The sequence below is a fragment of the Limulus polyphemus genome, unplaced genomic scaffold, assembly GCF_000517525.1.
Source record: "Limulus polyphemus unplaced genomic scaffold, Limulus_polyphemus-2.1.2 Scaffold611, whole genome shotgun sequence".
Taxonomy (NCBI): domain Eukaryota; kingdom Metazoa; phylum Arthropoda; class Merostomata; order Xiphosura; family Limulidae; genus Limulus; species Limulus polyphemus.
Genome location: NW_013666221.1, coordinates 16,078 through 30,191, shown reverse-complemented (window position 1 = coordinate 30,191; position 14,114 = coordinate 16,078). Strand labels below are relative to the sequence as shown.

General features: G+C 30.6%; 1 protein-coding gene across 7 annotated transcripts in view; it reads left to right on the top strand.

The window, feature by feature from the left end:
- The window catches only part of LOC106459450 (transcription factor 12-like), a 132,499-nt gene extending 124,274 nt beyond the window's left edge, over positions 1 to 8,225 (top strand). For 5 of the 7 annotated variants that reach the window (XM_022385946.1, XM_022385952.1, XM_022385949.1 and 2 more), the window contains 5 exons: positions 1,040 to 1,120; positions 3,015 to 3,160; positions 6,586 to 6,734; positions 7,578 to 7,630; positions 7,899 to 8,225. In XM_022385946.1, coding sequence (XP_022241654.1) covers positions 1,040 to 1,120; positions 3,015 to 3,160; positions 6,586 to 6,734; positions 7,578 to 7,628 — 427 coding nt within the window. In that variant the 3' untranslated portion in view covers positions 7,629 to 7,630; positions 7,899 to 8,225. Of the gene's footprint in view, positions 1 to 1,039; positions 1,121 to 3,014; positions 3,161 to 3,301; positions 3,333 to 6,585; positions 6,735 to 7,577; positions 7,631 to 7,898 lie in introns of all 7 variants that reach the window. The other 2 variants (XM_022385947.1, XM_022385948.1) reach the window with 2 other exon arrangements.
- The last annotated feature ends 5,889 nt before the right edge of the window (positions 8,226 to 14,114 follow it).

The following is a 14,114-nucleotide window of genomic DNA, read 5'->3' as shown; positions in this document are numbered from 1 at the left end:
TGAGCAGACTAAAGACACAACCTACCTTATTGAAATCCTGGTTTGAAAGAAAGAAATGGCATTCAAACATGTGATAATGGCTGAGAAAGCCACTAGGCATACATTCTGAGCTTCTGATTGGTTATTCATGTCATATATAGAACTAAATGTATATAAGGGAGCATTTCCAAAAATGGGTGCCACTGTATTTGATTTATTACATGAGCAATATCTTAGCAAATTAAAAAGATAAGAGGCTCTTATTTTATATTATAGCTTGTCAGTTTTGGTAATTTGAGTTCCTAATTCGTACGAAACTATAGACTTAGTATTCTGACATCACAAACATCTCATTTGAACCAGTGCTGCATTCAACATACTATGTGACACACAAAAACGATGTTTAACTGTGTTTTTTAATATTTAAATATTAATTAAGAACCTGAGTAAGGTACAATACTAAACTTTGAATTATAAACTACAGTTTGATACCAAACTTATTGACATAAATTCAAGAAATAGTAGTGCAATAAAATTTTGAATGTGAGTCAACAAACGCGATGACATGGCCTTTCACCCGTGACCTTTCTGTAAAAGATTAAAATTTATTTATTTGTATTCACTAAGCTTGAATTAAACACCTTCTAGTCTTGTATGTAATGTGTGAAATGTAGGATTTTGTGATTTTTCATTAAATAATTGCATAAAAATCATTTTTTCTTTACCCACTGAACAGTATTAATGTTTAAAGAAATATCATATGGATCATTTGATGAAAACTGTGGCTTATTTATTGTTTATTTTACTTTCACCTTGTTTTGTGATAAAAGTACATGGTATGTCTCAGAAGGTACAGTTTTGTTTTTTGAAATATGTATAATAATTTTATTTTATAAAAGTACTCATTTTAAGTTACACTATTTAATCTATAGCATCCTTTGCTTTACAGTATAAATATTTCCTGAAAATTAATTTTTGCATTTTATATTTACCAAGGTTTTATTTCTAAGCATATGAATTTCATGTAAAGGATAAAAAATGAAATTGAATATTACTGTAGGTCTACTGATGAAGATGATCATGCAGAAGTTAAAGCAGAGAGAGAAAAAGAAAGGAGGCAAGCTAATAATGCTAGGGAAAGGTTAGTTAAAGCTGTATGTATAACCAATAGGAGCTATATTGTGAAAACAATAATTAACATAACCACAAAATGATTTGATAATCAAATTAAATTGAATATCAAATAAGTTTACATAAGCCAAATTTTCCATCCATATTTCTTTGTAATTTGGTTAGATTAATTGGAAAGTATTAATGGATGAACTTTAAGTGGCATATTAGCAGGGTTCTTTAACAATACTTTTTTTAGAATTTGCATTCCAATTTAATAACAACTATTTGCTTAAAGATTCTAAGACCTACAACAATCAAATATTATATTCATTAGTACTTGCATTGTTTAAGCATATGCTGTAATATAATAAGTAAATTGTATGCAGTAATAGTTTCTCAGTGGAATGATTTGAATACTATAACTACAATAGATAACCTGTGCTTAAAAGACAGCAAGTAGGAAAATTATGATACAAAACTCTGTGGATGCTTTAAGTTTAAATGATTAATTTATATAGATGTGTGCATGATACATATTTTTGGTAACTTATTCTTTTATATTGTGCCAAATGTCAAAACATCTGTATTTATGATAGATATCAAAAAAACTTGTACCTAAATTTATTTTACTGTTTAACCAAGTATCCAAATGTGACAAGGTAAAAAATTTTTGAGGCAGCATCAGTGTGAAAATTTTATTCATGAAAATTAGAGAGTTTATGTTTACGGAATGCTTAGGTCTACTAAAAAAAGGTAAGAACATTTTTCAGTTAATTAAGAATAAACTTTCAATTTTGCCAAACTTTGCTTAACTTTTGGAAACACATGAAACTTTCACAAATACTTAACTTCCTAACATATATGTATCAGTTGTTCAGGAAAAATGAAAAATCCCAGATTTGAGCATTAATGTGCTCAGAATGAATGTGAATTTCGAGGCATCTCAGTATCAGTTGAGAGTCAATTTGAATATCCAGAAATCTCAGTATCAGTGTATTGAGATTGAGTGTAAACTTCCAAACAATTCCATATAACTGTGTTCAGAATAAGTTGTAATTTCCATAAGTATCAGTATGTTCAGAATTAATCCAAACTTCCAGATGTATTATAATGTTCAGAATGAATGGAAACATCCAAAAGAATCATTGTGATCAGAATTAATGATCACTTGCCAACATGTATAAGGGTCATCAGATTGAATAGTAGTTGATCTTAAACCACTAGTTCCAAACTACTAGAACATACACCGGTACTAATCCACAGGGAGGTTTCAGCTGATTTGCAGTATGGTTGGGTAAAAAATGTGTGTTTTAAAATGTAGCTACTGGAGGTTTTACAATGTAATATAAAAGTTCTTTAAAAAGTTGATATTGTGCAAAGCAATCCATGAAATTGTGGGATTGGAACTAGTTGGTTCTCAGTTGGAAAAAGGTTCAGAACCACTGTTTTAGATAACCTTTGAAAAGAACTTGAATTGGAGCTTGGTATATATTTGACCAAGGAATTCAGGATTTAGTCTTTGTTCAGTCTTAATATAAAGTTTGGAGCTTCTGTCTTTTAATGCTTCAGTTCATCAATTAGCTCATAACTAATATTGTGAGAATATAATTCAAAGTAATAATGTTTTTCTGTATTTTTTAAATTCATTTTTCTGAGGAGCTTGTATCTGATTCTGAGCTATTATGCTGTATCTTGGTTGTTTATTTATAACACCAGTAATGTGGAAGTTGATAGAATGAACATAACTCACTTCAGTATTTTCTTATTCCCTGCAATTTCTTCATGAACTTAACCATATGTATGAAAATAAAATATTAATAAATGTTTGGAAATCACGTAATTATTATTTTTTTAAACGTTGTAGTTGTAAATTCTTACATAACTATACATACTTATTTGGATGATTAATTTTCCATCCTTAGAATTCGTGTCCGAGATATCAATGAAGCATTTAAAGAATTGGGACGAATGTGTATGATGCATTTGAAAACGGATAAATCTCAAACCAAACTGAGTGTGCTTCATCAAGCCGTAGAGGTTATCACAAGTTTAGAGCAACAAGTTAGAGGTGAGTTTCATTTAAATCTCAAACCAAACTGAGTGTGCTTCATCAAGCTGTAGAGACTATCACAAGTTTAGAGCAACAAGTTAGAAGTGAGTTTCATTTAAATCTCAAACCAAATTGAGTGTGCTTCATCAAGCCATAGAGGTTATCACAAGTTTAGAGCAACAAGTTAGAGGTGAGTTTCATTTAAATCTCAAACCAAACTGAGTGTGCTTCATCAAGCCATAGAGGTTATCACAAGTTTAGAGCAACAAGTTAGAAGTGAGTATTATTTGATGGGTGTCAAATGAAGTGAAAGAGAATATTTATAAAAACTTCAGTAGAATATTTTAACTTTTTATACTGAAAATATTTGAAAACTAATAGATGAAATCAAAGATCAAAATTAACCCTTTCATATCAGGTAGGTCAAGCGCATCTCACAAACTTTTACACAGTTACGTTCAATGTATATGAATAAATTTGGCATCAAAATATAATTAACAAACCAAATGTTAATATTATTTCATTTTTAAGTTCTTAGTTTTATACTGAAATATTTTTTTTAAATCCTCAATCTCCCCTAGTATGAGAACTCTGACATTTGCTCTCTATCTCTTCCTTCTTCTCTAACTTATTTACCATCCCTCCAAAAATTATAGAATTTAGCATAAATTACTCATTACGATATACTTATTACTCAAGCAAAGCATAATTTTATAGCCTTCAATCTTATTTGGTTTTAGAGGCAATAAACTAGAAAATCAGACCCCTCCTGCCATGTCCACCTGTCACATCCTCTTTCACAAATTGCCAGTAGTTTTCTCTGATGTTTAAGATTATATTATTTATAACCAATAAAAATGTCAAAGTTTTAATCAATGAAATGACATATTATATCACATTGTTTTCTGTAAAGAAAATTATCTATTTCACTTCCAGTTCAAACTTTATTCCCACAGGAAATTAGCTGAATTTTAACAGCTTTTATCGCATAGTTAGAAAGCCAGAATAAGTATCATAGTTATAGGACATTGTCTGGTTTTTACATGTTATTATTCTGTATTCCTTGGTGCACTATTTAATTTTTAAAAAAAATTACTTATTGCAGTAGTACCATTAGTATAAAAATGTAGAGTTAAGTTTCATCAACAGTTGACAGCAAAAATATAAGACCCGGTTAAGTACTATATTTCTTGTTTTTCATGTCTGTTCTTTATTTGTTGTTATAAAAGTGACTAAAATGTAAAAATTATAAACTTTTTCGTTATAGGACATTGTCTGATTTTTTACATGTTATTATTCTGTGTTCTTAGGTGTACTATTTAGTTGTTTTTTTAATTACTTATTGCAGTAGTACCTACCATTAGTATAAAAAGTAGGGTTAAGTTTCATCAACTGTTGACAGCAAAAATAGAAGACCTGGGTAAGTACTATATTTCTTGTTTTTCATGTGTATTCTTTATTTGTTATTATAAAAGTAACTAAAATGTAAAAATTATAAACTTAGTAGGTTAGATTAGGTAAAATAAAGAATAATAGTAATAATAATACATATTCTTCACAAGGTGTGTTTACCAGCCGCTCTTGAATAACCTATGCATTACATAATTTGATATGGTAATGTGAGCTACACATTCCCAAGTGACTTACAACTTGTGTGGCAGGGTTATTAGTTATACATGGTTCCAAAGGCAATAAAATTAAATATAAAAAAAAGAGTAATTTAGAATTATTTTCTAATTTTTTTTATGGTGGTTACGAAGTCAGTGAACTCTGTATAGAGATATATTATACAAATAGCACATGAAATGTGAAGTTTTCTGGAAAAAAAACATTTAATATTTATTTAGGAAGTTTTTTTAGAGATAATTCAAGTGAAATTTGAAAATTTTCAGATGAAGAAAAGTATTTTTAATCTTAGCATGAAAATCACTTTACACTTGAAGCAGTCAACACTTTGACAACATATAATTACAAGGTTTTAGTAAAAATACTTGAATAACAATGCTGATTTTTTGTCTACAAAAGACTTTTAAACTTCACTGACAGCTTGCCAAATTTCATGAAGGTAATTAAGTACTTTTAGAGTCATAGTATGTATACCACCATTGTTACATGATGGTTACAAGGTTATGTAAGATACACGAGCCTGTTGTGATAGAGTTAAGATATTGAAAGTTTGATTCTTTGGAATTTAGAACTGAAATATATTAAACAAAACAGAAAGTTAGGTTGAAGGTTATTACAGAGTAGAGAGTGCTGAACATTTTTACACTAGCATAATGACTAAGCAAGACATTATTAACAAGAGATCAATGTTTTAAGATTGTTTGAATTTTTCAAACTGTAAAAAAGAAGTTATGAAAACTGTAGAGACTAACTGAGACTTTAAGGATGTCCTTGATAACAATTACTTCATAATCAAATGTTTTTTATCTCGATTTGAATTTGAAATTGTGTATTATGTAAAACTTTAAATCTGAAATATCTGGTGGTTAACATTTAATCTATTTTTAAAGAATAGATATATAAAACTGTTCATCTAGGTAGGGATTTATCTTTGTATTCAAGTACTTTGTTGAAATGTTTAATTTTTGCTAGAAACACATTTAGTAATAAAGAAAATGAGTTGGATTCTATTTTATCATAAAATGGTAATGGTTAAAAGTTTATCTTTTAAAAACTTTGAAGTCTCACATACAATGTACTAACAGTACAACCATCTGAAATATAACTAGTTTAATGAGATGGCAACACAGAATACTTGCTTACCTGTTCATCAGTTACCATATGTAAAATAGACTAAAACCAGGATTTACCATTTATGTTTTTGTAATTATCAGAGACACAAGTGATTAAAATCATTTTTGACTACAAACTTTTTCATTCCTCACATTAATCCATTATGGAGTTAGAATGAGAGATGCATACAAATATCTGTACAGATCTTTTTTTCTTTTTTTTGCCAAGTCGCTCTCTTTGTGTGGCCTTTCTTTTGTCACCAGATCACATCAACTGAGCTGAACTAATAGCAGCTAATAGAATAGATATAATCCTGTTTGTGCAGTAGCAGAAACTTGTTGGAATGGTCTAAGTTGACTTTTTAAAAATGGCAAAGCAGTAATGCTTTTAAGATACAACAAAAGTGATTAAATCACACTTAACTGCAGATGCTGTTGCCTGTCAATCTAAAGATTTCTTAACAAATATATAATAATCTGTAATGGAAACATGAAACAAATGTAAGGAATTAACTGAATTTTAAGTAGCAAATTAAATTTATAAAGTTCTTATGGTATAAGAGAGAAATAACTAAAAAAGGATTTTTTTTTATGAACTTAAGCGAGTTAATAAAAAGTAATTAAGGAACCATTCAACAAGTTGTTACTCATTTAATGTAAAAACCAATATATATATAGTTTATCTTTTCCATTTCATTATTTCAGAAAGAAACCTTAACCCCAAGGCAGCTTGTCTAAAAAGGAGAGAAGAAGAAAAGAGTGAGGAAAGCCCAAAGTTAGCAGTGCATGGACTTCATCACCCATCAGCAGGATTAGACCCTTTGTCTCACCATCAAATGTCTACTTCTCTGCCAGTAAGTCATTTAAAATTTGATTCGTAGTCTTTCCTTTATATATAGTGTAAAATTAACAACAACAAAAATTAAGACAGGAAAGATATTTTTCTGAGTAAAATCATTAATATACATGTGATATTTACGAGATCAGGCATACTCTTTGAATATTTGGAACATGTACATGGTAATTTTCATCATTAAGAACAGCATAAAAGTATTTGAAGTATTAAGTTACACTCATGTTTATCAGGAATGTTAAAATCATTATCTATTTTAAATTTTGTATTCCATAGTTTGATGAGTTTATTTATTGTTTTAACACGTCTTGTTCATGTCTATTTGATATTTTTTTTAAAGGGAAGAAATAGGCTAAAACACAGCATATTTTAATTTATAAAAATTTGTTTCTTTCTAACATTCTTATGTCAAAAAACTAATAAAAGTATAGAAATTTTTTACCTCTAAATTAAAAAGACTTAAATTATTGAACAGTGCCTAGCATAAAGTTCATATATCACATACTTAATTCTCTCTCTCTCTCAGGAGAATTGTGAATGATTATAATGTGTTTTTAATGATAAAGGTAATATAATAAATCTATTTTTAAGACCACTCCCCTACAATTCAGTACGTTGTGTATTTTATCATGAATTTTTGAAGAATGGTTATGGTGGTTTTGTTAGGAAGATCACTTGCAAATATTTTTGATTACTTATAAAGTTAAATTTGGGATAGAAAGAAAGTAACGTACTGAGAGTGTGTGTAATACTTTCACTGATTCACTGTGCTATGCATAGCCAATTTTTTATCTAGCTGTGCATCAAAGGAAAATTTTTTTTAAGAATAAACATTGTTTTCTAGGGAATCTTGGGCCTGTCACAACTCACTCCATCTGTTGAAAACCTTATATAAAAGTAAGAGTATTCATTGCAAAAATCATAATAGTTTCTATTATTTGTTCTTAAGAAGAAAACAAACTTAAAATTCTAATGTTTCGTAGAGTACCACACCAACTGCAGCCATACAGATATACATATAATGTCTATATACACACACACACATACACATAACGATCAGTGCATGTGTGACTGAAATTTCATTATTATGGATATAATTAGTGGTAAGGATATATATGTGTATACATAATCCTGCTTAGCACAGTTTTTTTTTTATTATTATTAGGGACATCTTCCTCCATTGTCTCCAGCTAATTCTCAACAGTAGAATTCAATAAATGAAAACAGATTTCTTGATCTCTGCCTCTTCTGTGGATTGTTCAGAATTGTTTGGCTTCGGTAGTCCAATTAATCTCTGGATTTAATGACACATCTCAGTGCTTCCTTTCACTTGGAAGAACACTTTCATTTTAATAAAGCAGCTGTAGGACTGCTGAATTATAATGTTATCAGTGCATAGTGAATATATTAGTGTTGTTATACAATTCCAGCTCTGGAAATACAAGAAAGTGCATTCATTTGGTTGTAGAACAATTAAAGAAATTCCACTACATCTCTACTTCATTCTTAATTGTTCATAAAGAAGATATAAATCTCGAAGATTTAAAATTAATTTTTTTTAAATATATATATATATCCCGTATCATGATTTGTGAAAGCCAAATTGAGAAGTAGTGACTCTTATCAACGTACAATGAAGTTTAGGTCAGGGTACAAAATTATTAATATTATTTTGTCTGTACAAATTCTTTTCATAGATAGGCAAAAACTATATGTGGTAGGTAGTGTTTCCAAACATAGGCTAAAAGCTAGGAATTCATTTCTGTTTTACGTTAACTTTTTAAGAAGAAAAACTTGACTGTGTTTCCTTCAACAGCATTTCATTATAACACTTTGATGATTTTGTTTTTACATTGACCTCACTGGCTAAAGTGTGCACCTCTGTTATTTAGTTTACTTCTGGAACCCTCTCATGTGGAGGCCAATTAGCTCTTTCTCATGGTTGATAATGATCAATATGAGGTTTGTCTGTCCTTCTTTGGGTTGATGGTGATCAATATGAGATTTGTATGGTGCACTTTTTACATGTACATAATCTTCAATATCATATCATTACTGAAAAACTTTAAAAAATATTTCATAATATGCATTTCATTAACTTCTTGTAATGTACTTAATCATCAAACAAAATCTTTTATTTTAATTTCATTATTGCAGCATATTTTTTCATAGCTTTTGTTTTGGTTAGTTATGATCATGTATTAGAATTCAAGAATCACAAATATATTGACCTTGTTAGAGTAGCAATCAATGATTTGATCAAAAGCCAGTGTTGTCAGTTAGTAAGCTTGTTTTTGTTGTTGTTGTCGGATGTGTGGTATGTATACCACACTATTTTTCCTTTTGCGTAATGCAGCATTGTATAATAACTTGTTAATTATCAGTGAATTATGTAAAGAGTAATTCCTCATTATGACTGTATGATTGAAGTTCAACTGCTGTAATGTTACAAGCATTGTGCTCAAAATTGTATTAAAATTTATTGATAGTTATGCCTCATATTTTGACACTAATGATGTTCAAACAGATGTTAATGCTGTCTGTAACTAATTTGGATGCTTGCATTTAATAACAGATCTATAGATTCAGAAAACTTCTTAACTGCAGATAAATTGGTATATTGTTATTTTTAACTTAATACAGAAGTTCATTAGAATTGGAAAACATGACAGAAAATTTAGTTACTACATATTTGTTGTTTTAAAATAATGCAGCTTTTTATTTGCAGAAATCATAATAAGATTTTCATCAGCAGAACTTAATACTGTGCAACTAGAAGTTTGATATATATAACCATATGAGGAAAAACAAAGCATTATATACTGCATGTATTTGTGTTTCTTCTTATTCAATCCTTATGTTAAAGTATGTTTATCTCAATATTTTGGGACAGTGTTGTGATTATTTTCTTTTTTGTTACATCCACTGTTTTCTATAACCATAACTTTTGTTTTTTATTACATTTGTGCTAGTTTCTTCAAAATGTTATATACACTTTTTTTTTTCTTGGTAAAATAATAAATGGTGCCATTTTTCTTAAAACTGTTTTTAACTTAATTGTAACCAGTAAAACGTCAAATAAAAGAATTGATTTCTTAGATCATAAAGCGAGAAAACAAAAACTTCAAAGGATTGATGGGACTGAGAAAATGAACTACACATAACCACAAAATTTTAAAACTACTGTATTTTCTTACCATTTATTTCATATGGTCATTTTGTTATACAGTTCTCCTGTAGCAAGTTAACTGTGAGCTATATGTTAATAATCTATATCAGTAACTAAGTAAGGGCCTGGTGGTTAGGGTGCTCGACTGGCATTCTCAAATCCATGTCACCATACATGCTTGTCCTTTAGGGTTGCTGTCAAGGCCAGCCACCTAAGTATAAAACTCCTTGGCAAATAATGCAAAATACTCGAGCAGTCGACCCCAAATCTGGATGGGATTAAGGTCAAATGAAGAAGATGAGTAACTACAATGACAAGTTTTGGCTCGTGTAATTATCTTCTTTTAACATGTGTACATCTTATGTTATATGGTAATGCTTGAGTGAGGTAACTCACTTTCTTCAAAGAGATGGTAACAAATGGAGTAGTAATGTTGAAGAAGAAACCTATGTGTTGAACTTTTTTTGTATCCTACAGTTTTTTATAGGCAAAAAACGCATTGCATAGAAATTGGCTAGTAGTATTGAGATAATGAGACAAAACAGGTATCTGTGGAAAATATTACAAGTATTTTTTGTCTATAGTACCAGAATGTAATCAACCTACATGTAGACTAAAAGACTGCATTCCATTAGAAGGTGAAAATTGAAAATAATGAATTGATATATTGATGCATCCAAAAAGCTTACTACAGCTGAAGCTTATCAATCTGTCATGCAAACAAAAATAGCTTCTAATAGTCAAGTATTTGGTAATTCATTGCTCTAATCGATTGCCTTTCTGATGGTCAAGTATTTGGTAATTCATTGCTCTAATCGATTGCCTTTCTAATAGTCAAGTATTTGGTAATTCATTGCTCTAATCGATTGCCTTTCTAACAGTCAAGTATTTGGTAATTCATTGCTCTAATCGATTGCCTTTCTAATAGTCAAGTATTTGGTAATTCATTGCTCTAATTGGCAATCGTTTAGAGCAATGAATTACCAAATACTTGACTATTAGAAAGGCAATCGATTAGAGCAATGAATTACCAAATACTTGACTATTAGAAAGGCAATCGATTAGAGCAATGAATTACCAAATACTTGACTATCAGAAAGGCAATCGATTAGAGCAATGAATTACCAAATACTTGACTATTAGAAAGGTAATGTTCAAGGAGGGTACGTCATTACCTTATCTTATACATACGGTCACAAAATAAATATCTACCAGATTTTCTAAGAATCCATTAGAAATGTACCAAAAACTGGTTAAACAAGAATATATATCCCAAGAGGACATAAAATATGAGAATAATTATGTATCAATATATATACTGCTCAAGCAGTATTGCTATTAGGGTTTGTTACATTCTATTGAAAGTTAAGATGAAAATGATTATGCAAAATGGGTACCTGTGTAATAAAATTATGTGCATAATTAGCATATCACATTATTGTACTTAATCTTCAGTCTAGTTTGAACCATTCACAACAGAAAATATTTAATTGCAGGCAGTTTACTTATCTAATTTTGTTCAGTTAGCTATGTTAGCTTACCTGTAATTCAAGCTTATTATCCCTTTAATAATGGGTAATGAAGAAAAACTTTAATATAAGTTTAACATAACAGCAAATGTACAACTTTCGACAAGGTTTTCTCATCATCGGGTACCTGATAATTATATAACTATTATTAGTCTCAAAGTGGGTTCCTCGTCATCAAATTATTACCTCTTTGTTTACCATAGCGGAAAATTGGTATGTCTGATATTTATACTCCTAGGAACCATGTGGAATATAGCAAACTAAATGAATAGTAATACAGTATTGGAAATACTTATGAAAACACACAGATGATGTGCATAGAAGAGTCATAAACAATGCTTAATTGCAACTAAATGTCCATTTTATCATTACTACAATACATTATTGCATAAGTTTACTAATGTATAATTGTGAAATATTGTTTCAGTTGACCTGTATTACTCCGTACAATTCAGTCAAGTTGGTTGGAATTTTGATCTTTTCAGTTTTCACATAAGCCCATACAATATTAATATTTATTTCAGTTCTTTGTGCAGGCCAAGCAGAGATGGAGCGAAGGAGTGGGGTGGAGGGTGCCAGAGAATGCTGTTCCTCTCCCTCCACATATTCCATTTGTCAGTACAAACACAAGCTTCTGTGAATTCGGTCAGAAAAAATTTTATTCCTCTTTTTAGGGAAATCCCAGGTGGAAAATGAATAATTTCTTGTTGCAACAAATTTTAGACAACCAAAATACTGAAAAAAAATCAACAAAAGGTAGTAAAACTCACAATTGGTTCATTTGAATATACTATGTAAAGAGAGCAAAAATAAAAACATAATGTCATGCATGCCCCAACCAATATAGGGAGTTCGCTTTGTCTCTGTGGCTAAGTCAAGGTTACAAGTGTTCCATCAGCTTCTTTTTCTTTCCAGTTATTATTTCATCACAATTGCTGCATGCTTGCGGTCTCTTCCTTTCTGGAAGAGGAATTCCTGCTCAAAAGGTCTTGTTTGTGAGGGAATGGTATGATGGATAAAAATTTCCTTGTACCTCTCAGAAGTCAGGGTTCCATCAATTTTATGTAGACCTCTGACATTATTGGCTGAGATGCAGGCCACACTTGTATCGATCCCCCATTATACTTCACTTTAAATGTTGTTCGTTGACTGGAATACTTTTCTCCTCTCTGCCACTTAACAAAATATTGTTCATTGTTGCCGAAACGCTTGAATTTAGGTTCATCTGCAAGAAGTGTGTTCCTTAAAGTTTGCTCATCCCATTGTCTGAAGTCTTGTGTCCCATTCAGTCTTTTTGTTTGTTTATATTATAAACAATAAGCAATAGTTTTTGAGCAAAAAAAAATTCCGTTGAAACCCCTTCATGTTAATGTATATCTTATTGTTCTTGAGGTAACTACAGCTAGGCGATTGGCAAGATCTCTACTAGATTATCATATACCACAAAAAAGAGCACACCCTGAGTCACTTAACCCTTTTTTCTTTTTAAAGTTTGGTCCTTCTGCTTTGAGGCATCTGTTACCATTAGCACTAGTTTCATGTACCTACTTCAGAGTTTGTTACAGTTCTTGCATTTTGTATTCATTCACTGTTTCTGTAGTTATTTTCCACGAGTCATACGATTTGGAGTGGTTACCTAATTGAAGTTGAACATACTATGGTTACGAGCATTAGCGCCAATTTCCAAATTATTAGAGGTGATGGGTGTATATTTTACAAAGTTTCAGGGTGCTTAGCAGCACTTGCTTCAATAAATTTTAGGATTGCTTAATCACCCACGAATCCGGCCTTTACGGTTATGAGGTTTATTCATCTTTAGTAACCCTCGTGTGCCCTCAGGCACAAGTTATCCCAGTTCACTTACTCTCTTTCTTTATTTAAAACAATGACGAACTTAGATGGCAAAACTTCGTAGCGGGATTAGCTAGTTTCATAACAAATATTGCTCTAAGTTTAGTAAATTTGATTTTTATACTACTGAGAGATGAATATACATCCATGAGAATCAGGGCAACTCTTCAGAGTAACTCATGTTCATATACAAGCCTACTGTGTAATCAACCAGTAAATGGTTACGGAGATTGTACTAATGTTAATAGCTTGAAAACTTTGCTACAGAAGAATTGCATAACAGGCTGAGCGTACATTGATTCAAAATTTGGAACTTCGTATTAGTTACAAACAACATTACTGTTAGGTGATGTCAACTTTGTCTTCATTACACTAGGTCGTCAAGAAATTCATGTCGCGTTTTAGAACACTTTCCTTAACCACCCCCAAGAAAACGTACATCACTTATAATATTTAAACGAACTGCCTAAACGTCACGTTAGTGTGGCCTATATAATGTGTAAAGTTTATTATACTATAATCCCTTATAGTAATGGCACACTAAGAGACACACATTCGGCATGTAATGCTGTTTGAATACAAGAAGAGAACCAACGCCTCTGTAGCCACAAAGAATATCAAAAAAGTTTACGGAAACGTTTTGATCGTTCGTAAGTGTCAACGATGGTTCAACAATTTTCGTTCAGGTGTCTTTACCTTAAAAACTGTGATGGCGGGGGCCGACATGTTGAAATTGATACTGATTCTCTGAAGACTATTGTTGAGCCTAACCCAAGGCAACACGCTCGTGAAATTGCATGTCTCTCATGAAACAATATGTAAACATCTAAGG